Genomic DNA, 24,846 nt, shown 5'->3' with positions numbered 1-24,846 from the left:
GTCACCGACCTGCGTTGAGAGGGGATCATGTGCACCTGATCACGTGATTAAACAACCTGACCACCTGCCAAAAATATAGTTAATAGCGATACTACCAGCATCTACTAAATGTAATTCGATGACTTGAATACTTAATACCACCAACAACCACAATACGTGATTCGATAAATATGTGCTAAATACGTGTTGTAGACGCCGCTACCCTGATCGGGTTTCGTTACTTTCACATCGTTTGATGCCCTACGTAAAATTACGTAACAACACTGCGCTATAGGCGCTTTTGTAAAATAATAATTATTAAGCACACTGACACGCTTTATCAAACCTCGATTCTGGGGAGAGGTGACAGCAGCCAATGACCTGTGATGACGTGCTACTAAGGGGTCTGCCAGGATAACAGAAGTGAGTTATGTATGCATGAGTATGTATCACATCACCACCAAGATAACCACTGTTTGCCTGGTTGTAATGTTTTATGCTACAATACTATGAACAGAATTCTTAACATAGACATGCTGATAATTCCTTTAGTCCAGATATATTTCAACTTGCCTTGGTCAATTATAGTAGAGGGGCAGAGGCTTAGATTATCCCATACAGTTGCAGTGGTGTTGATGGTTTTGCAGTGTTGGTAGTGAACTAGACGTACATAATCCCCCCCCCCCCCCCCCTTCCCCTTAGAATTGCCTGTGAGCATAACTACGTAGCTAATGGATAATGCTATAGTACAATTTCTGAAACAATATTAACTGTAAATTTACAACAGGAAAATTTTTACAAAAATAAAATTTGGCAAATTGGTTAATTTGTCCAATAAGCACCTTAAAAGTCAGTGTTTAGACCTGTTATTTTTTGCTTTTCGTCAAATTTTATTTTGTCAAAGCTGATTAATAATATTGTGAATTCTTCAAATTTTTCTTTCGTCTACTTCCTGTTGTATCTGTAAAATTTTGTTAAATATCTGCATACCTAATCATCTGTGCAGCGCTGTCTGCCTTTCATTTGTGACAGTTAGCTATAGTGTGTGAGTCATGCCATTCTACAGGTATATGTTATATATTACTCCACCATTACTGAAGCTCAAAGCAGCCACTGAAATCAATTTATTGTCATGCACAGTGTTGTATAGGTTGAGTAGCTGTATTGCTTGATTAAACACCTTAAATTAATATTTAATATTTCATTGAATTAGTTAATACAGAAATATTGGTACATTTGCAATCTTTGCTGATAGTACAGTCTCGTGCAAGGTTTTGTACCCTGCCCCATGTTGTGAGTGCAGATAACCTTTGTTATTTTATACAATTAGGCACGAGCAGCTGTTACTTCATAACATAAACACAATGGGCTGCTTATGTTGGGACTGGTGGGATACAGGGAATTTGGGGATTCACCCATTCACCATAGGGACCTGCAATATATTAGTACAGACTGTCCCAATATTAAGTAAACTCAAGAGGGTTATCATTTCTGCCATTTGTTATCCAGCATGTGCAAGTTCAACTCTTGCTCGTGATTAGATATAATTGAATCACTCCAGTCTAACAGTTAAATTTCAAGTACATTTACTGCAAAATGGTGTTACACTGCACACAATCAGTAGAGTCTGAGTTAAAAGACAAACCAAGTGAATCGCCTCAGTTAGTAGGCATCAAATCATCCTCCATAATCAGTAGCAAACAAATTAAGGTACAGCAACATGTGTGTGCCTTCAAAATACCAACTATACTGTTACAGTATGTACTAAATTGAAATTGTTTACAAGAACTTTGTCCTGTACACTGTCATTGTAAGGCATACCTACAGAATGTGGACCATGTCAGCGTGTCCAAGTGTGAAGTAATTTATTTAGCTGGTCTGCACTATATTGAACAGCGACAATTCAGCACGTGCACTATTCTCTTTCCCTACATCAGGACCCTTTCCCCCTTCACTAAAGGCTTGAAACATGCTATCACTATGTAAAGCTGCTCCTGTACATCTGTAACTACTCTATTTATTAGACTGAAATGTTGTTTAAAAATCCATTGCTTTCGTATCATGTACAGCACAGCGTGTTTTGTACTGCTAGGGACATTAAGTACGTATAGGCTTCAGATGAAGCGATCCAATTCATGTGTGGTAACCCAGGGGTTTAAATCAAAGGTAAAGTGCAGTTGTGATTCTGTGTACAGTGAATATGTATGGGGTTTGTTGGAGAGTCAACTACGGAAAGGTTATATTATGAATAATACTTAATGGTGAAATCGTACTTAGAACAAGTAATGTCCCCTGTGTTGGAGAAGCGACAAGTTTCTGGTGATAACAATCTGACTGAGTGTACAAATGATAATTATGAAGTTGTAGATAATGACACTCTTGAACTGTCTAAACTTACATGAACATTATTGTTAGTGTCTCTATTGATTATGCATTCCCCCTCCCCCCACTGGATGCATCAATAATTACAGACTGTCCAGTATAATAAATAAAGACATAATGGTTTGGTTCCAAATTCAGAAAAGGAGACCAAATGGTGTGTTTCCTAGTACATATAAAACAGTGAAATTGTCAGACCACATAGGACATTTGATATAAAAACTTCAGGGTGTTTTAGCAGGTCAAGCATTACTACGAATAAGCCACATTCCATTCATAAATTGTTAGGGCTACCATCTGAATGTAATAGAGGTAACATACTGTACTTGTTCTATTACAGAAAGAAGTTACGGTAATATCGGATCTACTATAAAGATGTGATAACAGAGGGTTGGTTATTTGTAAACAAAAAGATGTGATATTTAAACAACAATAATATGATCAGTTACAGCATGTACATAAAACTTGGAACAAAAAGTTATTGAGCGATGTACCACAGTCTAGCATCACACTATTGCAAATGCTGCAGCTCTTCAGCAAAAAAAAGTCACCCTTGATGATAGAGTTCTATGTACAATATGAGGAGATACTGGCCAATTTCATCTGCTGTGCGAGTAGTCATGACTGACCCACAATTAGACGATGACATCATTGCTACCTGCATTAACAAAAACAAACAAAACAATTACTATTGTATTTCACTTTACAGAGCATGTCTAAAAAAACTTTGCAAAATGACATTTGTAGAACGGCAGAATTCTACATGGAAAGTCACTACTGTCATCAAAATGAAGAAGTGAACACATACATAGCTACAGAAAGAAACTCAGTCATTACTGATGACATTACTGATGTGCGTAACATGCGTATGTGGGTAAAACCCAGTGGGTTTTTCCCTGAATCATCATGGTGCTGGATGGTTCAAAATTTTACATTTTGATTTCTTGTTGCTAGCCCTCACTCTCCATTGTTGTATTTAGTCTTTATTATTCTATTCACTTATGAATGTAAGTTTTCAGGTAGTCGTGCTCCTGGACTTACACATGGTTATTGTCTTGTATCTATGGTTACTAAGTATGTTGTTGGTTGTTTGGTAACAATGATAGATAGCCTGCTACAGTTGCTAGTGGTGCAAAACCCAGATGTTATAGATTACAATGGGCAAACAGGGTGTGGGTTATTTGGAGTATGGTGGAGGGGGTTAGACTGTGACTTCAGAATCACCTGTTTAATTGTAGTGCTAGGCTTATAAAACAAAACACTAGGGGTATCACGTATCACTAAGTCAATCTCAATCTGTGATTGTGGTCAAACTCACAGTCAACAGTCAAGACTACAAAATATCACTACAGTGGGAGATGGGAAGAGGTGTTAAAACTCACAGTTACCTATAAATAAATATTAAAACTTACGAGATAGAAAAACTTAAAATGTTTCAAAGCTCTGTAACAATTTCACTGTGATTTCAATGATGTATCTTTCACAGTTGTAGATCAGAGGGGTAAGACAAGATCACGTGCACTACAAAGCACTAACAAAAATATTTTATTAAACCATAGTCATACTACCTGTTGAAAGTAATAGATCATACAACAACGATTGTATTGTAATCATTGATGCTTACTGTTACTGTTGACATGAAAGTCATGGGACAAAGTGGCAGTAAAGAGGGGTTTCTAGGGGTCTGGGCATACTCCCCAAGAATTTTGAAACATAAGTGTGCCATGATTGAACCTGGAAATGATTTTAGAGAATGAGTGAGATCTGGAAATAATTAGCAAGCTGAAGGGACAAAACTATGTATATAATTATGTGCATGAAAGCATTGATTTGATGAATGTGTTGATTTTCAGTTTATAGTGAACTGTAAGAAAGAAATTAAAACTAGTAAGGTAATTTTTAATCAGAGTAGTAGACCATGAAATAGAAAATTTTTGAAAATGGCTATCTCAAGATGTATCTTTAGACTTTTAGTCAAATCCCTGTGGTAAATTGTAAAAGAGTTATGAGGTACAATACGTAAGTATACTTTCCTGTAGTAAACCTGGCTATTTTGTCTAAATTTTAGAACTAGCCCAATCACCATTTAGAACTAGCTTTTTGGCCACAACTAGCCCCCCTTTTTAACCCTTGCCATAACAGCAGCATCTTTCCAATCATGAATCATACGATTACAAGCAACAAACTAAATAGATCAAAATATGTATCAAGCCCCTTCCTCTACTTTTTGTACAGGGTCTATTCAGTTCACATGAAATACTTTAAGTACTTGTGCAACATTATTACGCATTCACGTGGTCTTGTCCTACTCCCCTGGTTATATAGATAGGATGTATTAAGAAAATTTAAAGCACAGGACTGGTGTGTTTGGTAAATGGATATAATAAACCTCAACACTTAAAGTAACAATGAAGGTATACGGATTTATATCTAGCTGGCTCACATGGCCCAGACAGCAGCTTTATTGGTTTACTATAGCTAGTTATACTAACTTTTAAAAATGCTAAATGGCCACATTGGATGTGGCCAGGGATGAAAACCTAACAATTAAGCCTAAAACAGCAGACAAAATTTCAGGAAGATGCATTCAAGTCAGGTCAAAAGCTGTAAGCCAAAGGCTAAGGTAAATTTTGTCTTTGACGCAGATCATCCAATAGTGAGTGCTTGTGTGACACCTCAGTGAAACAAACGTACACTAGGTCCCTATTAAAAGATGGTCACCAGTAGGTTGAAATATCCCTGAAGTAAATTATCACCATGCTTGTGCTAAGAATTCTGTTCATAGTATTTTTAAAACAGTACACTCAAGGATAATGGAAGGTAACAGAGGTGATGTGATACATAATGCATACATACCTCTGGTATCCTGGCAGAGCAATTAGTTGCACATCATCTTCAGTCATCACAAGACTGACTGCTGTCACCTATTGAGTTTGACGTGTCTCAGTGCTTTATCAATGTGCCTATAATGTAGTGTTGTTACATAATGGTATGTAGAGGTGCATCAAACAATGTGAAAGTAACAAAAACTGCTTCAGAAATTGTAAGATTATGTGAGTTTCAGACCCTTGGGAAAGAGGCTACAGTATTATCCATTAGCTACAGTTATGCTATTCCTCTAGTAAAGAATACTTCAACTACGAACACTGCTGCAAAACCATCAACACCACTGCAACTGCATGGGACAATCTGAGCCTCTGCCCTTACTATAATTGACCAAGGCAGGTTGAAATATATCTGGAGTGAAGGAAATTGTTACCATGTCTGTGTTAAGAGTTCTGTTCATAGCATTAATAGCGGTATTGCAGCATAAAACATAACAACCAGGCATATTAAAGTGATCTTGGTGGTGATGTGATACATACTGCTGCATACATTACTTACCTCTGTTATTCTGGCAGACCCCTTAGTCACAGAACACTAGCTGGCTGCTGTTACCTCTCCCCATTAGATTCTATGTATCTGGTTTGATAAAGCGTGTCCTCGCGTGTCTCAGTCAGTGCTTAATAATTATTTTATTAAAGCGCCTCTAACGCAATGTTGTTACGTAATTTTACGTGGGGCATCAAACGATGTGAAAGTAACGAAACCCATTCCATTATACTCCTCGCATGCACGTACATACCCCGAAGATGTATGCCATAGTAAAGGATCTTTGTGTACACACATGCCAACTGCATCTGTCTTCTTTTAGTAACCGTGCGAATAGCTCTGAGCGAGGATCTGTGCTATTCTCACGGTCACGTATGAATAGCTCCGTGCTATTTGCACGTGACCGTGCGAATAGCTCTATGCTATTCAGACGTGACCGTGCGAATAGCAACTGCCTATAAAATAATGCGTGGATTTGATGTATTTTTACAATAAAAGTTCGAAATTTAGAGATCCTTGCTAGCGGTAGAGAGAAGCGTCAGTGAAGCGAATTGTAACAATGCAGGGGAGGAATAGGGAGGATCCGGATGGGATTAATATCAAGCTAGTCGTAGTTGGCGATGGGTGAGTATGAATGGCAGGAAATCTGTCACTACATCAAGTTTTGTTTTCGATACTGAATGGCAGTGTTCGATGGCACTGAAACCTTTGTGAGTGTTAACTCATCAGTGTTCGTTGTAGTTAGCTACCGTGTTATTAACGAGATGATTAACCAACGGTTTTGTCACACTGGCCGAGTTCGGCAATGGTGTGCTCTTACCTTCGTTGTTACTTTAATAAGCTCGACTTCGTCCATAACCATATGACATTTGACGAAGTCGAAGCTCCTTCAATCTAGGGAAACCATCTCGTGCACCACGTAAGGTTTGGCAATGTCAGTCTGGAGTACATATTTTCTAAACCACACATTGGCTCACATACAAATTTGTATGTTTTTCAAAGTGTCTCACAGAGACACAGACTTACAGTTCCTTGGATTGAAATGAAACTTGGACATAGGCTTTACCACCTATAACTACCAATTGGGCCACTTCAACTAAATCTTTTGTTTCTCGGGCCCGACCGACCCTGTATTTTTCAGCATAAAATAATTATGTTAATCACGTGATCACCTTGCAAAGAGTGATAACACCACGAAGGAGTTGCAAATTTATCTTTAAGCTCTCAAAAAGTAAATATCTCAACATATAGCTGCCTACTCACAAGTGATACAGCAACCGTAATGTAGCTTAGCCACCGTTTGACTCGCAATATCACTCTTCAGCTAGCAAAATAGCCTATTTTTATTTTTATTTTACCGACCTACCGACTTTTATTTGGCTGAATTTCGCCCGAGAAACAAAAGATTTAGTTGAAGTGGCCTTGGCACAGACAGGTGAAAATAGCACGTTCATAGGCAAAGATATGGCTTCAAGAACATAGTACATGTTGTGGTGAAGAATAAGCCTGTTAGTCACACAAACACTTGCTGAAAAGATCCTAATGTATCAGTATCCAGTCCTACAAGCCATAATCAATCCTTAATGACAGTGCAGTAAAGGTCAAATAATGCTATATTCCCATTCTGTTACTGGATATTTTGCCCTGTTGCTAGATACTTTGCTTGGGTCTGTAACTTACTGTTATAATTGATTTTGGATTAAACTGCTATCCTGCGTGGTCTGTGGCAATGCTAATATGAGTGTTAGTAGTAATTGGGTGAGCCTGAGCGAGCCCCATACAGATAGGTAGTCGTTCGACCGTGGTACGATAGTCACGTTTCCAAAAATTTATGTAACAAAACATAACTTGCAATCAACCATCACACGATGAATATACCTTGTAGATTACTGAGTTATGAGCAAGGCTCTGATTGACCTTGTCAGTTATCCCTAGATCATAACTGCATTAATGAAACTAGTTTCATACACTTGTGGCAAAGCATAGGCCAAATAATAGCATTTTTCAAGGAGGCAATCCATCCGCCATAGTACTCCAGTGATTATGCAATAGCTAATTTATTATCCAATTAACATTCCATGGCTTCTGGTAAAGTGGTCTATTGCACACTTTGACATACGATATGTATCAGATCTATGGGCTCAACTAGATTGTCGTTTTTCATGGGTATTGGTAAAACCAGGAATGGAGAAATAGGAAATGGAGAAATAATACCATATTGAATCACAGATTATAATCTATGATTGAATTTATTTGGTTAATCATAAATGTGTATACATTAATATTGAAAGGGACATGCCCCCCAAAATAAGTAAAATGGTGTAATAACACACTGATTTTCGTGTATTTTCGAAGTCTTCATGTGATCTATAATTAAATAACTAAAAGTTGGTGTGGCTACCTATAAATTGATGTGGTCAGTGACAGGAAACAAAGAATAAAGTAATGATGGTCAAAGTCCAAAAACTGGTCATCTTACATGCATATCTAGCAGTAGTTAGAAATGTGGGTACATAATTACATATTAGTCTGGTGTAGCCAAACCTTTTTCATGAGCAAGGGTCTGGTGACTAGATTTGAATGTAAGTGTCTGACTGTCTGTAGTCACAGTTTAAGGTTGACAAGACTACCCGGGATCCACTACAATGCTGACATATCTAACTGTGGCACTTGAAGCAGTTGATAACCTATATTATAAGAATCCAAGGCAGGCTGTATAAAGAGTAGAAAGCCGTTGTATTTATCATCTGTATTAACATCATTGCAGCCATTTCATGGCAGCCATATTTGATTTCACAACTTTTTCCACTCATGCTATTTTAAGGCCGTACCCTTTTATACAGCTTGGTATGTTAAAGCCAACCATAAACTGGCTTTGAGGCTTTCTACACAAATCATTGTTGCTTTATTATTAGTCTCGCGAGCCAGACAGTTTGTGTGGGGGCGGCAAATAAACCGTCTGGTCACTGTTGCACACTTTCCGTGAACTCATTGGAATGCAATTAGATTACATCACGGTATTGTTTTGCGCCAAGGATGATGTAATAATCGTTCCAATCACTTCTGTGAGCAGACTAAGATGATAATTGTACTGGTATTGTCCTGGTGACGTATTCGAAACATTGCTGAACGTCTTCCTCTACAATTCCGCCGTTTCACAAATCCGTAGTGAACCATAATCGTTCTTATACCAACGCTTTTAAGAGCCCTGTACTAGAGAAACAAAGATCCTAAACCCATGGCGTTGTTAAACTTTCGAAAAAGTAATCTGTGTAGCCAAGATTCAGTTCTTTATTACACTAAGAATTTGAATTATTAGTGTTTGTTTCGTCACAGAGTCCGCGAAGCGATCTGATTGGCTCTGCCAACATTCTGGCAGTGGTCCCGGAATGTGTGCAACAGTGGTTTATTTGCCGCCCCCACACAAACCGTCTGGCACGCGAGACTACTTTGTTATCTACAGATACAATGATCATTGTATAAGACAATGCAGTGCTCTCCCACTACAGAAAAATACCTACCAATCTGATACCAATGCCAAAGGATCTATGTAATAGCTAACCAATGGTTATACTGATAATTGCTCTATAATTTTGTGTTTGTTTGTTCATGGCTATATGTGAGCAAATTTTGGAAAATCACCCTTATGGTCATGCCTGAAACAATTAGAATTTTGAAGCTAGCATGGTGCTGTTAATAGCAGAAAACACTTTAAAACTATTTCTAAGAAAGAAACTCAAGGTATCTATGGTTTATTCTACACTTAATTGGGTAGTGGAATGAAATATTTAATGTGTTGAATGCGCTCATAAGAGCTAGTGATTTTCCAAAATTCAGTCATATAATATAGCGCCTGTATTTATTTGCACTAGTGTGTTATAACAAAGTAAATTCCTTCCAAGTTAGGTAGACATGATGGGAAAACAGCTTCACAAGCTGCATGAGTGCTGAGAAAATAGCTAAAAAAGAAAAGCAGTTATTTTTCTCAAGAGAAATGACATACATTTCAGATGATTGGTGGTGTCAGTAAAGTTGTAAAGTGCAGATATGTGTGGTTTGGATCCATTACTATTTTGGAAAGATAACAGACTATGCATTCCCATAGGTGAAACATTTGAATGAAAAGATTTTAAAATAGTTATTTTTAGTGGGTCAAGCAGTACTACAAGTGAACCAAATTTCAAGGGCTTGTGCAATTCCAAACATGTATGAGTTATTTTATATTAATGTTTTTGAGGTCTCAGCTTATCATATTTATACTATAGTCATGAATAGGCTTAAGCCAATTATGCTTGAAAATAGCCTATTATGCTTTTAAGGGTGCTCTGTACAGTTCGTACAAGGCTTCCCAAGACAAAGGGGCGTATCTAGACCAATTATGATGCTCGGACAAACCCCTAACCTTGCTAGCAACTAAGTGAGCAACCTGTGGGATGTTCATACGTACACTCATATAAAAATTTGTTTTTAGTGCAAAGCATGGCTAGCTATTCTGTATAGCCGCTAACTCTATCTGTATGGTGCATGAACATAAGCATTTATACAGCCTATCTAGCTAAATCGCTACTGCATAATTGCTACCTAATCGATTGTGGGATGTATATGTAGTAGTAATCACGTGCAGCGCCACAACACACTTAAGAGATCTTGTCTGATAAGTCCTCCACTGAAGATGTGACTCACTAAACATGACACTTCACTGACTGGCTCTGCTTCGGTGAACTCAGGTATACAAAAATGGCAGCAAACTGGCAGCAAAACTGGCAAAAATCCTGGTGATCTCCTACCACTGCGACTAATACAATTGTGTTTAATAGCTCACATCACATCACATATCACACTCCACTCCTAAATTATACAACACTGACTCCACACCTCGCGCCACACTGTTCCCCTTGTGTCACACGTTGCATCTAAATAAATTCAGTCGCTATTAGAAGACTCTGTTTAGAGCATTATCACAGACCTCGCACCATCAACAGCCAACTTTGAACACTCACACGTCACATGGAGAACACATGGCGCCATTTTCAGAGTTTAACTTAACGCGCAGAGCTAATTTGTTTCATATCGCGGCACACCCCTTTTTTAGAGAGGGTGCAAGTGTCGATGGCAGGCAGAAGCTGCTGGCAAATGACGTAGAATTAATGGTAACGGCATGGGGGAGGATTTATGTGCTAAACGCGATATTTTGAGTGGCTGCGTGACCCAATCATTTTCTGATGCTCGGGCAAAGTGAAGTGATGTCCTGGCAAATGCCCGAGTATGCCCGGGTGTAGCTACGCCACTGCCAAGACATAGTCTGTTTTGCACTAAAAGAAATATTATGATCACTTAATTAGTCTGTGACATGTTGACACATTTTAGTACCTGTAAATTAGGTATCCCATAGCAACAAGCGCATGCATCTTGCTATTCTACACCCTCTCACTTAAATTAGAACTACTCCGTCATTTTTAATCCAATGGACATGAAATGTTCACATAAGCTACTTTAGTAATTTTGCCAAAGAAGAGTTTTTGCCATTTTGAAATAGCAAGTTCAGATGATGAATAACATGGAAGTAAAGAAAAGGATTTCTGGGAGTGTCAACCCAAAAGATAAATATGTGATGATTGAGAAGCTAAAAGACAAAAATAAAAAAGCACAATGGTTTGTGCTGTTTAGCATAGTGTATCATAAAAGTATCAAGGCTCTTGTGCGTAAACCGTAGGACTAGTTCTAGTATAAAGGGAAAAACTGTAACTCACATTCTAAAGCGAATTTAGCAGTTGGGTTTGTACTAAACTGTGTACTAGTGTTAGCTTATATCCAGTAAAAAGTACAGAACATTTGCTAAAATCATTTGTAAGTTATAGAACAAATTAAATTGTATGGGAAGCCATATAAGCGAACTGTACAGAGCATCCTTAAGCAGTGCTCAAAAATCCAGCCCATTATGCTCATAATTATACTCTCAAAATCAAGATTATACTCGAAAGCTGACTGTTTTATTAGAGTATATCTGCATTTCCTGACTGCTATATTAGAGTGACTGCTCTATTAGAGTATCTCGATCTTATTTCCATAAAGTGTGAATTATCTCAGTCAAGAACAGTAAAAATAATAACACTGCAAGGTTTTTGATATGAAATGCAGTAATAATGTGCAGTGTGTTCATGTTATACAGTATTTTTGGCACATGCATTGCGCATTTTAATTAAACTTCTTGATAACCGTCTTATTATGCTGGCATGCTGCTTGAAGTTTTGCTAGCCTATTAAGCTAAAAATTATGCAGGCGTAATTGGTGCAAGCCTAATCATGAATGTATATTGGTGATAGTAGCAATACAGTGACATCTGTGTTGTGCATTATTTTACAGAGCTGTTGGTAAAACTTGTTTAGTCATCAGATATGCTACGAATGAATTTCCTGAGGAGTATATTCCTACAATGTAAGTGATAATATTGTTTAGTGTTGCACGGATAATTGGTTCAATATTGGTATCAGGCTGATATTGGTTACTAGCTGATTAATCAGTTTTGAATAAATCAAAGCTGATGTTAATTGTTATGTATGGAATTGACAAATGTGAAAAGGGTGCTCCCAGAAATGAACGTTCAGGTCGTGACCTTAGTAGTGTTATCGAAACCATCACTAAAGTTAATGCAAACGTAAGTCCCTTATCCATCCGCGACCTTCATAGGCTTGGCAAGTACCAAGAACAATCTAGACGTCCCCGACCAATTCTGATTAAGTTCAATAGAGCCATTGATGTATCTATTCTATTATCCCAAACAAGCACACTTCCCAGTGGCATACGCATTAAACCAGATATGAATCCAGAGGAACGACAAATTGAATCTCTTCTCCTCAAGGAAAGATGGAGTCTAATCCAAAAAGACATCAATCGTAAAGTAATTAAAATTCGCGGTAATAGGATCTTTGTTAACAACAAGCTCCATGGTGAAGTCAAAAACCGTAATCTTGTTCTGTCTCAAGCTGTATTGCCAGATGATCAAATGGAATCATCAAGCAATTGACTAGACCCACTAGTACAATGCAAAAATCAAAGTAATCATACCCTCAAATTTTTAATCATCAATTGTCGAAGTATTAGAAGCCAAAATAAAGGAAATGAGTTATCTACACTACTTTTACACTACAACATTGATATCGTCCTTGGAAATGAATCTCATATCGATTCAACATTTTTATCATCCGAAATCTTACTTAGCTCTTACAAAATTATCAGAAAAGACCGTTCATTGGGTGGTGGTGGCGTATTTATAGGTTTTAGAGACAGTATTATTATCTCAGAACTTTCAAATCCATCTAATGAAGCAGAAATGATCTGGGCGAAACTCCAAATCCTAAATAGCAAACCTTTGTGTCTGTGTTCATTTTATAGACCTCCTAATAACAATGTCACACCTATTACCATGTTAAATAACTTTCTTTCAAACATGTCCCATAATGAATCATCTCAAACACCGCAAATACTATTAGCAGGAGATTTCAATCTTCCTAGTATCTCTTGGATAGATGGTACAGGCCAAGTCAGCCCTAATCCGACTTATGGTACTGATGTAAACCAGTTACTGTTAGAATCCGTAAACGAGTTTGGGTTAGATCAACTAGTTACTGAACCTACCCGTGGAGAAAACATCCTTGATCTAATCTTTTTATCACACCCTGAATCAGTCACTAATTTGGAGATCATTCCTGGTATCTCAGATCATGAAGCTGTGTACTGTGAACTAATGCTAAACAACAAACAAGAATCTGACGATATTGTGCACCCAATATTTCTTTATGACAGGGGTAACATGACTCAACTCAGATCTGATATTTCAACCTTTCAGGCTGAATTTCTTTCCTCTGACCCCTACTCTAATAGTGTTCAAGAAAACTGGGACAAATTCAAGCAGGCCATTAATAATGCAATAACTACTAATATACCACAAACAATGTCTAAACCTAATAAAGAATTACCATGGATAACTAGTAACATCAAGAAACATATGAAACAACGTAAAAAATTATACAATAAGGCAAGACGTTTACAAACAGACGAAGCATGGCATAACTATCGCAGCATAAAGAGCAGCATAACCTTATCCGTGAAGCTCATAGCAAGTATCAAAACAAGATGTTCTCTAATAATGGTGGTGTTAATTATAAGAAATTCTGGAGGTATGTCAAAACCATTCGTAAAGATACTCATGGAATTGCACCTCTTAAAGTGAAGGATTCACTTGTGTACCATTCTAAAGACCAGGCTGAGATTCTCAACAAACAATTTCAATCTGTTTTTAACTAAAGAAGACCTATCTTATATTCCTGAAAGCCCTGAACTTCCCATAACACCATTGCTCAATATACCAATCTCAGTTGATGGAGTTAAAAAGTTACTTTCTACCCTGGACTCCTCCAAATCGTGTGGCCCTGATAACATGCCAGCTCGCATTCTCAAGCACTGTTGTGATGAAATAGCTCCAATCTTGACAGTAATATTCACTCAGTCCTTGAACTCTGGCAACCTACCAGAAGATTGGCTTACAGCCAATGTCACACCAACATTCAAAAAGGGAGATAGAGCCAATCCCAGTAACTATCGACCTATCTCCTTAACTTCCATATGTAGTAAACTGTTAGAACACATCCTCTACCACAGCATAATGGATCACTTGACTGCTTACCAAATACTTTGTGATAAACAGTACGGCTTCAGACCCAATCACTCTTGCGAGACCCAATTACTTAATATTGTAGAAGAAATCCAGCTATCACTGGATCATCACCATGCAGTTGACCTAGTGTTCATCGATTTCCGTAAAGCATTTGATACTGTACCACACCAACGCTTAATGAAGAAACTACACCATTATGGAATTCAAGGTAACATCTATAATTGGATATTCAGCTGGCTAACAAAGAGAACGCAAAGGGTAGTCATCAAGGGTCACAGTTCAACATCTATTCATGTTGATTCAGGAGTTCCACAGGGTACAGTCTTAGGCCCACTAATGTTTTTATTATACATCAATGACATTACTACTAACATCACATCCAGTGTCAGACTATTTGCAGATGACTGTGTACTATACCGTGTCATTCACTCAGAACAGGATCATCATCTTTTACAACAGGACTTAAACTACATCATCCAATGGACTAAGCGATGGCAGATGAGCCTAAATACCAACAAATGTGCTATACTCACCTGTTCTAGATCTACCTCACCACCTGAGTTCCAGTATTACATAGACAATGAAGCACTTACTCGTACAAATCAGCATCTATATCTCGGAGTCCTATTCCACTCATCAATGTCATTCTCTCCACACATTAGCAACATCACTAGTAATGCAATAAAGTCACTAAACTTTGTGAGACGTAACTTAAACAATTGTGATGAATCAGTTAAATCAGCTGCCTACCTGGGACTAATTCGACCAAAACTAGAGTATGCATCCTCAGTCTGGGATCCTCACTTATCTAAAGATATCCAAGCCATTGAGAGGGTGCAGAGAATTGCTGCCAGATGGGTAAAATCTAACTACAACTGGGAAAACAGTGTGACCAGCATGCTTTCAGAGTTGCAATGGCCCACATTGAACATTAGAAAACAAATTTCAAGGCTCTCTATCTTATACCAAGGACTACACAATTCAGTTTCACTAGAAATACCTACCTATATTACAGCCACTACCACCACACCCTTCACTAGATTTCAACATTATTTTCACTTCAATATACCTACTGCTAGAACTAATTATTATCATAATAGTTACTTTCTAAAATCCTTTCGTGATTGGAACTTACTACCCATTTCTGCTATCGAAGCTGCTACTCTAGATAATTTTACTAATCAACTACGTAAGTTATTAATTGTATAATTATATTATCGTAACTTTTTTTTCTTTTTTATTGTAATATATGCACTATAACTCACTGATTGATTATAACTAGCAATTATATGTATGTACTGTATGCTGTATCTTATTATTTATGAATAGTAATTGTAATCAACACATACACTGTTTATTATTAGTAACTGTAACATACACATTGTAGCATACATACTTTAACTTATTGATTGTAACGTGTTCTGTGATTTACATCCTAGGCAAACCAGCTGTGCTGCCTGCCTAGTAATTAATAATAAAATTAAAAAAAAGAATTAATCCCCACTGTGCTGTGTAGTATAATGATGTGGGGGAGGCTAGACATAAGTTATTTGGTATTTTAATCAAGTTATGTGTTGATGGTTTACAGGGGCGTAGCTAGCCAAAAGGGATGGAGGGGCAGGCATGCCCCCACGAAACCCTCAAAATCATTCACGATTGCAAAAAGGGCTAATGAACCAATGGTGGGTTAGCCAACATACGGTGTTGTATTACAGCTTACACAACTAGCTACGTAACTATCACTTATCAATGGTTCAATGGAGGTAGAGTCAACTATCGATTAACGGACAATACGATGTTCGAACAGCTGCCACTCACTTCCTAGATATCCTGCAGCTTAGGTTATTGTAGCAAAAGGTAGGCTACACTAAGCAGTTATTATCCTCCATTAATCAGCTATGCATGATTAATAGCTTGAGAATTGCAAGCAATAGTTTGCTCAGTCCGATAAATTCTGCGCTCGGACAAAACTACCAGTTTTCGGACTTTGATTTTTACTACCAGTAAACAATGTCCAATTTATTTCAAATTTGTATACAAAATACCCGTATTCATTAGCTAGTAATGGCCAAAAAATAGTTTCACAATCTTTAGCATAGAGGGAGTAGCAGCCTCACAATTTTTAGTGGTAAATTCGGAAGAATTTTATTCTTAATTTAGCCATGCCCACCAGTAAAGTTAATGCTTTTGCAACAATTGCACCAGTGCTAAAGCACAGAAGCAGGTAAATAAATATCTTTCAAGAGTAGAAGTGTGCTTTTAAGGTTATATTCAGGATATTTCCGTTAGCATGCTGCATTTTGGCTCCTAAATGAAGGAGATGCACACAAGGTGAAAAAACGAAGTTACGAGAAATTACCTACTAACCACCCACAAATGTTAGTCTTGGTGCCCAATCACAAAAACTGTCCTGAAAATTGAAAGGCGTTTCTTTCTCTACCTTATATGGGCGAATAAAGTGACATTTAGGTGCATTTTGGGGCATCCATATAAGGTAGAGAAAGAAATGTCTTTCAATTCCCAGGACGGTTGTAGTGATTGGGCACCGAGGCTAACATTTTTGGGTGGTTAGGAGGCAATTTCGTGTAACTTCATTTTCCCACCTTGCGTACATCTTTTATTTATTAATGCTTTACAGCACAAGTGCTGAAGGTCTGTAGGACACCTGGTCCTACAGCCTGCTCAAAGACTTTAGCTACTTAAGGTGTGTTTGAAAAGTTGGAGAAAGAAGAAAAAATCCATGACTGGACCTAGGTAGCCTCGAACCTTCAGCCATCTGATTTACACTCGAACACTTACAGGAGTCTACCAGGTGGTCAGGATGTTTTCTCCTTGTTATTTTCATGTAACCATATCCATAGGAATTCTAGAGAGTAACTCATTATCTCAAAGTACCCCAAGTAGAACCAAATGGACACTGGTTTATTTATTAATCTCCTTCATTTAGGAGCTAAAATGCAGCGTACTAAAAGAAATATCCTGAATATAAATTTTAAAAGCACACTTCTATTCTTGAAATATATTTATTTACCAGCTTCTGTGCTTTAGCACTGGTGTAATTGATGCAAAAGCATTAATTTCACTGGTGGGCATGGCTAAATTAAAAAATAAAATGCGTCCGAGTTTACCGCTAAAAAATGTGAGGCTGCTACTCCCTTTGTGCTGAAGAAAACGAAACCACTTTTTGGCCATTAACAGGTAATAAAGACAGGTATATTGTTTAAAAATTTGAAATAAATTGGACATTGTTTACTGGTAGTAAAAATCAAAGTCCGAAAACTGATAGTTTTGTCCGAACGTAGAATTCATCGGAGCGAGCATACTATTGCCTACAACTTTCATATCTGATTATTGGAGGATAATCACTGCTTACTGTAGCCTATCTTTTGGTGCAACAACCTAAGCTGCAGGATTTCTAGGAAGTGAGTGGCAGTTGTTCGAACATCGTATTGTCCGTTAATCGATACTTGGCTCTATATTCGTCGAGCATCATCGTACATGCCACAACTGTACTCCAACAAATTCATCCACAGTCCGGTAGAGCTATATTGTTAATATTTTAGTGCTAATACACTGAAGTTCCTTTACGTTAGCCACAGCTTGTACTGCAGTCCTAGGACACTGCTGACAGGATGACACGTTCACTCATTTCATTTGGCGAAATTCAAATGCCATGTATTGCATGAAATCCCACCTGTCTTCCTTGCTGGCAGAACTTGTAAGCTTGTGACTGATCCGCCTGACTGACTGATAAAGTAAACTAAAAATAGCACTTCCGTACAAAGATCTAGTGTGATCAACTTGAGAAAATAAACTTGATACATTTAACACCTTATCACCTCGTAGGCAGTAGGTTCGTAGCGCCATCTGGTCTCCTTTGTCACTTGTGAGTTGTGACTCCTGCCGCGGCGAGGTCCTTAGAGCGGGTCACTCTTTAGATTCGAAAATGCTCTATCACGTGAGTAATCTAGGCTAAATATAGAAGTGTGTCCCCACCACAATGAAGTCAGAGATTTAACTGCAAGTCTGTTGAGTGAAGTGTGCAGTGATGTTGGTGTTGAGCCTGCTCTCCAGCCTCTTGATGGTGAGCCATTGCAATTCGCTACTGCCAATAGTGAAGATGGTGCCCGTCTTGATTATTTATTATTATTATTATTATTATTATTACTAGGACCGCGTCACATACAACCAAGTACATACACCAACGTTGCAACCTACCCATTGGGCAAGTATAAACAGTGCCATAGGAAACACTCAGAGCAGTGTGCGTGTACCTGTGGAAATGATATATATGCATATGTACACAGGCAAGGGAGTTTAACTGGCATCAGAAAACCACAATACTAAAACACAACCTACACAAAAAACCAAGTTAAGTTAGCTATATTGAAAGTAACTATATATTGTAGGTGTGACGTGTCTCTGAAGATGACTCAGCAGTGAAGTGAGGCTATGCAGAATAAGGGATATGGTGAAGGCACAATTAGCAATTGATCCCAATCAAGCCAATATGACACAACAGACTCTGTTGTAACTAGAGGCCACTGGTGATGTACCTGTATATCAGTGGTGTGGCATTGGCACAGTGATCACAGTCTATAATATTATGCATACAGCCATGCACAACATACAGGAGATAGTTACACATTGTTGTATATGCAGCACTGCATCGGCTTCTTGTTTAGCTATTACAGACTCGCAGTAGACTAGTAGTTAAGCCGAGTGGAAAATAATTCCAGCCGCCAGCAAGCCAGATGAAGGTGCCGATATAATGAAAATATTTCCAGCCGCTAGCAAGCCAGATGAAGGATGAAGATGTAGACCTATAATATAACTATCGGTACAAGTATTACATTACTCATTACCTTGCTGTTCCAGCTGGTTGTTTATGAGCGCATCAGCTGGTATCCCAACTGGTCATCAGCTGGTCCTTCACTGCATGACGCCTGGAGTGCATATCCTGCATACAAAATACACAGTTACACATACATGTAATGTTGTTGCTTACCAGTAAAGTGGCGCCTGGCCTCTCTGCGGACGTTGACATTTCTAAACTTGAAATGATTCAACATCGAGCTGCTCGTTTCGTCTTAAATAAGCCTTGGAACAGACACCACCGTGACAGTATCACAGACATGTTAAATGAACTAAATTGGCCATCTTTACAAGAACGCAGAAAGCAAGCACGCCTCATCCTATTGTACAAGATAGTTAATCATTTATTATTGGTCCCAAATCGCTGTCTGCCATCATTAAATCAAACTGCTACCAGAGCCCATCATGATCAGAAATTTAATCATATACAGTCTTCAGTAAACACGTATCTCTATTCATTCCTACCCAGAACTATTCCCTATTGGAACGATCTATGTATCCCTAATCTATCTACCATTGATCTTGAAACATTTAAACAATCAACTACTCCTACTTTGTAACTGTAACTTAGCACTTATTGTATTTATTGTAACTTAGCCCTCACTGTAATTTAGTGTTCATTGTAATTCTAGCACTTATTGTAACTTACCACTTACTGTAATTTAGCACTAGTTGTAACCTAGCACCTATTGTAACTTAGCACTTATTGTAACTTAGTACTAATCATTATTGTAACCTAAATTATAGGCACTTATGTTATTGTAACTTAAACTAGGCACTTATGTGTACGTACTTTGTACATTAGCGTAAAAACCCTGTTGGGTGTTTGCTAATCAATAAATAAATAAATAAATACTAATCTTCTCGTTCGAGCAATCTGTAATTAAACAAGGGCGTGGTGCCAGGCGTTATATAGAATTACACGTACGGTAAAGTCATCAGCACGAACAGGCGTACTTATTATACGGTTGTGCCTTCATTCACAGGCGAATCTATCCCCGCTTAGTTCATGTCTCTAGGCCTCGTAGTTTTCTCAAACATTATTTATTATTTATTAATTTATTTATTTATTTATTCATTCATTATTAATGACGTAATTTTAACCGCATTTCGTATTATTCTTACTACTTGGTTGTATAATTAGCGCTTTACAGTGACCAGCACTGAAGGTCTGACAGCAACATGTGCTACAGCCTTAGGATTACCTAACCTACAAGGACTTAGACCTAATGACTTGACTTACTGACTGAATAAGGTGTAACAGAAAAGGGGCCAAAGTAAGGAAAAATCCCTCCAACCCCAGGATTCGAACTGCAGGTCACCCAATGTCTAGTCGGGGCCACACTCAGTCTTCCTCCAGGAGGGATGGATTTTCTTCCTTAAACCTAAAGTATTTATTATTAGCGCTTTACAGTGACCAGCACTGAAGGTCTGACAGCAACATGTGCTACGGCCTTAGGATTACCTAACGTACAAGGACTTAGACCATAGATGTTGTTGCCTAGTCTGGCGCGGCCGCCCCTTCGCAAATATGAAGGGTCTGGGGACTCTAGCATTGTGTACTTGTGCGAACTTACTGAAAACTGGTGTGTCCAATCAAATCGCTTGCCTGCTAATTTCGTGACGTGGATATCCGTTTTGGCTAACTTGATAGGCGGAAAACTGTGGCTTCTGTTTTGCTTGTCACGAGTCTTGTCCAAATAGAACAACTGATCGTGAAGGAATAAGGATGGAATATTTAAAAAGTACAAAGAGTACGTTTAAGTAGGCTTGTAAGTTAGAAGCGGTGAGTTTTTTTAGCGTTCCACTGGATATGAATATCGAAATGACTAACGATGATTGTGCATACTTATTAGTCTCGCGTGGCCAGACCGCTTTTTCTCCCACGGCGCTTATCGATTAGAAATTATAAGCGCCTTCTCGAAATAGGCGCTTATAATTTCTAATCGATAAGCGCCGTGGGAGAAAAGCGGTCTAGCCACGCGAGACTACATGCTTATTACGGAAAACCACGTCTCTCCCACTAATTACATTCCATTCGCACAAGTACACTATGCTAGAGTCTCCAGACCCTCCTGTTTGCAAAGGGGCGGCCGCGTCAGACTAGTTGTTGCCAGGGATTTTTGGGGTCGAAATAGGCAGCGTGCGTTTTTCTATGTCAGGGTTTTCAACCCTTTTTCTCGCTCTTATTTTTGCTCCCAATTGACTCCTGATGTTACCAGCTTCATGAACGTGAAAAAAGACGGGCATATGATGAGCATGTTAGAGAGGTTGAGAGAGCTTGCTTTTCACCATTGGTGTTTGCAGCTACTGGTGGCATGGGGCCCACTGCTACAACAGTTTTTAGATAGCTTGCTTCAATGTTGGCTGAGAGGCGCAGCATTAATTACAGCTAATGCTTATTCTGGCTGTGATGTAGGCTTTGATTTTCATTGTTAAGATCTGCAGTGGTGTGTTTTAGGGGTCATCGCTCTTCAGTTGGCCGTCCATCATCTACTAATATTGATTTATTATTATTATTACTGTATAATGCACAAACCTCAATCACGAGTATAATGTACATGATTAGTTAACAAACTAAACGTTAATAAACTTGTAACTATAATAGTAAAGATTTAAAAGTATCAACATTATCAGGTTCCACGAGGTGATCAGGTAGGTGATTCCATAGTCTAATTGCTCTAGGGAAGAATGATTGCATGTAGGAATCAATTCTTGAGGGTAAATGTAGGTATTTCCTGCTACTACTATGGGTGGTGCTTGGACTTTATGAAAGATATGATCATAAGGGATATCTACATGCTGATTAATGATTTGTGAAACATAACTAAGATTGAGTCATCTCTTCACTTTTCTAATGATTTCCAATCAAGTTCATTTAACATTGTTGTAACACTAGAATGTCGAGAATAATCTGACCTACTCCGAGGATCGCTTGGAGTCTGGTGGCCTTGTTTGATTGCTGGTATTTCCAGCTGTCCAGCACTTTTAACACCTAGTGCTGGGAGTGGTGGCAAGGGCAGTCCATCTAGCCTGGGAAAAAAGTGTGTCTCTAATATTTTCGATCGGTGGATTCGCGAGCGAGTTAAATGTTGTGTGTACGCGTTCACTAACAACCCCTGGTGATACCGCATAGTAGCGCACATAATTTATTGTCATTTGCGTGTCAGTTTAATACTGGTAAGCTTGTGACGGAGGTTTAAAAAAAAACTACGGTGATGGTGGGGGGGGGGGGGGGGGGGGGGCCAAATGCCTCCCCCTGCTCCCCCCTGGCTACACCTCTGATGTTTAGGCCATGCCCAACAGTAAACTGAGGTTTAGATTTCTATGTAGTACCAGCCACTTATCTCAGCTGTATAGCAGTAGTAAAATGTACTTAAAACCTGTTTATCATGAGTAACTTTTACTTGTGATATACATCTAACTTTAAATTGTAGCCTAGAATGAGCTGTATATCAATGATTATGTCAGAGTTGCAATGATACAGTGTGTAGACGTATTGATATATTGCCTCTGCTGTATCATGATACAGTGATATATTTCATGATACAAAGTGGAGTCTCAGCAATGGTCTACAGTATGTTGTTTTTAAATATTTTTTTGAAGAGAAATAAGTGAGCTAATTTTCTTTACATACAATTCAGTTTAACCACAATGTGCAATAGTTTGATTGTCAGCTATACTAACAAGCCATGATATGTCAATATAATCATGATATGAGATATATCAATATGGTTTGACTTTGTATTGGACAGCGATATTGTCTTAAAACGATATAATACGCAATAATTTATATTGATATATTGTTGCATCACTATTATGTCACTAATATGAGTCATTTAATAATGATGAGAATGAGTGTTAGTGTTATTAGCGCATATCAGATCGGTTATCAGTATTGGCTAATTCTGTTGCTTAATATCAGTTATTGGAATAATCAGTTAATGTGGATATTGGTGCAACACTACTATTGTTATCACTGTATAATGATCCTTGAGATTATTTCTCCATAGATCTGAGAACTTTTGTGTCAATATAACAGTAGAGGACAAGTCTATCAACCTTGGACTTTTTGATGCTGCAGGTATTCCAATTATCATCTTGCAATGTATTTTGCATTGCTTGTTCGTTGCACTCTTTGATATTGTGTTTTTTCTCCTTGCAGGTCAAGAAAATTATGACAAACTTCGACCACTTTCCTACCCACAAACAGTAAGCTCTTCAGTGTAATTCAATAGATACATGTTATTGCAACATTTTGTAGGACGTGTGCTTAATGTGTTTTTCACTGGTTGACCCAAACTCATTTGAGAACATCAAAGAACTAGTATGTGCTCTGTGATCATGTTAGTGTACGGTCATTCACATTTTCTTTCTACAGTGGCATCCAGAAATTAGACATCACTGTCCTAATACTCCAGTGGTCTTGGTAGGGACCAAACTTGATTTGAAAAATGACAAGGAAACTATTGAAACACTAAAGCAAAATAAGATGACACCCATATCATATTCACAGGGATTAGAATTGATGAACGAGATTGGAGCAGTCAAATATTTAGAATGCTCAGCTCTTACACAGCAGGTATTTTATTGTGAAAAATCTGTTTCAACTTTTTAGGTCTGGTGATGTTAAGTGCTTAGCAGTAAGAAGATTGTTGCTATATTTGTGGCACTGACCAGTGGCTGAACTATTATAGAACATTATATTTATTTACTTATTCAGTATTGATACATTCTTTACATGCGTGTATTGAAAATAATGTACCAAACCTCTTTTGATGAGTTTTATGTTTATTGCACGTATACATTGAGCATGTTGATATGTTTGTCACTTGCTTTCTTGTAGGGTTTGGGAAAAGTATTTGATGATGCTGTCAGAACAGCATTGACCTTCACCAAGGTTCCAAAGAGATGCTGCATTAGATGCTGCAGGCTACTATAGATGCTGCATTATCTAAATAAAGATGTTATATTTGAATGACAGTGTGTCAGTATCATTTACAATTGTAATTTAAAACCATTTAAGGTTATTGTGCAATTCATGATGTAATTACAGAAAAAAAAGAAACAGCTAAGCTTTAAAGGAGGGTGCACCCTTGAAAAGCCTGACTTCAAAAGTTGTGAAATCAAAGGTTGCAACCAAGAAATGGTTAAAATGATGTCAATAAAGCATTCAGTCATCAGTAGAATTTATCATAATGGCAACCATTCGTAGCTGCCACCTTTTACTTCACAACCTTTTCTTTTGCCCCGGCTTTTGAGGCTGCAACCTTTTCACAGCTTAGCTGATTTTGTGTGGATTTCAGATATTTTAGATACCCCAATGCCAGCTATAAACTGGCTTTAGGATTTGTCTTTTGCCCTTTTTACAATTATCAGTAGACACAATGATGAATATGGAAGATAGAAATCCAGGGCCTAAATTAGCACTGCACAAATGTGCAGTACTAAAGCTAAAGTATGCAGTGATGAAATGTGATTTGTGTAGTGTCAAAATTTTGACACAATCATTAAATTTTAACTATACACAATATAGTCAAACTTGAGTGCACTAACTGCATTGTCTA

At 38.0% G+C, this 24,846-nt stretch overlaps 1 protein-coding gene and 2 long non-coding RNA genes across 4 annotated transcripts; 2 read left to right on the top strand and 1 right to left on the bottom strand.

Annotated features, from left to right (window-relative positions):
* Positions 1–286: 286 nt before the first annotated feature.
* On the top strand, positions 287–3,617 carry LOC136251042 (uncharacterized). The gene is made up of 3 exons (XR_010698894.1): positions 287–402; positions 2,699–2,748; positions 2,804–3,617. It is a non-coding gene; the product is annotated as an uncharacterized lncRNA (long non-coding RNA).
* Positions 2,752–5,944, bottom strand: LOC136251036 (uncharacterized). Its single transcript, XR_010698890.1, has 3 exons — positions 5,743–5,944; positions 5,215–5,321; positions 2,752–3,016 (listed from the first exon to the last, which is right to left on the bottom strand). It is a non-coding gene; the product is annotated as an uncharacterized lncRNA (long non-coding RNA).
* A 251-nt stretch (positions 5,945–6,195) lies between these two features.
* Positions 6,196–24,330, top strand: LOC136268797 (ras-related C3 botulinum toxin substrate 1-like). 2 transcript variants are annotated; one of them, XM_066064261.1, is made up of 7 exons: positions 6,196–6,354; positions 12,094–12,165; positions 23,293–23,363; positions 23,445–23,491; positions 23,544–23,606; positions 23,661–23,861; positions 24,126–24,330. In XM_066064261.1, the coding sequence occupies exons 1-7, from the start codon at positions 6,290–6,292 to the stop codon at positions 24,219–24,221; spliced, it is 615 nt and encodes a 204-aa protein (XP_065920333.1). In that variant the 5' UTR covers positions 6,196–6,289; the 3' UTR covers positions 24,222–24,330. The 2 variants fall into 2 exon arrangements, with proteins under 2 accessions (XP_065920333.1, XP_065920342.1); XM_066064270.1 differs by lacking the exon at positions 12,094–12,165.
* Positions 24,331–24,846: the final 516 nt, after the last annotated feature.

Source organism: Dysidea avara, chromosome 1, assembly GCF_963678975.1.
Source record: "Dysidea avara chromosome 1, odDysAvar1.4, whole genome shotgun sequence".
Lineage (NCBI taxonomy): Eukaryota > Metazoa > Porifera > Demospongiae > Dictyoceratida > Dysideidae > Dysidea > Dysidea avara.
Note: the sequence above shows the minus strand (reverse complement) of the source record. Positions and strands in the feature narration are given on the sequence as shown.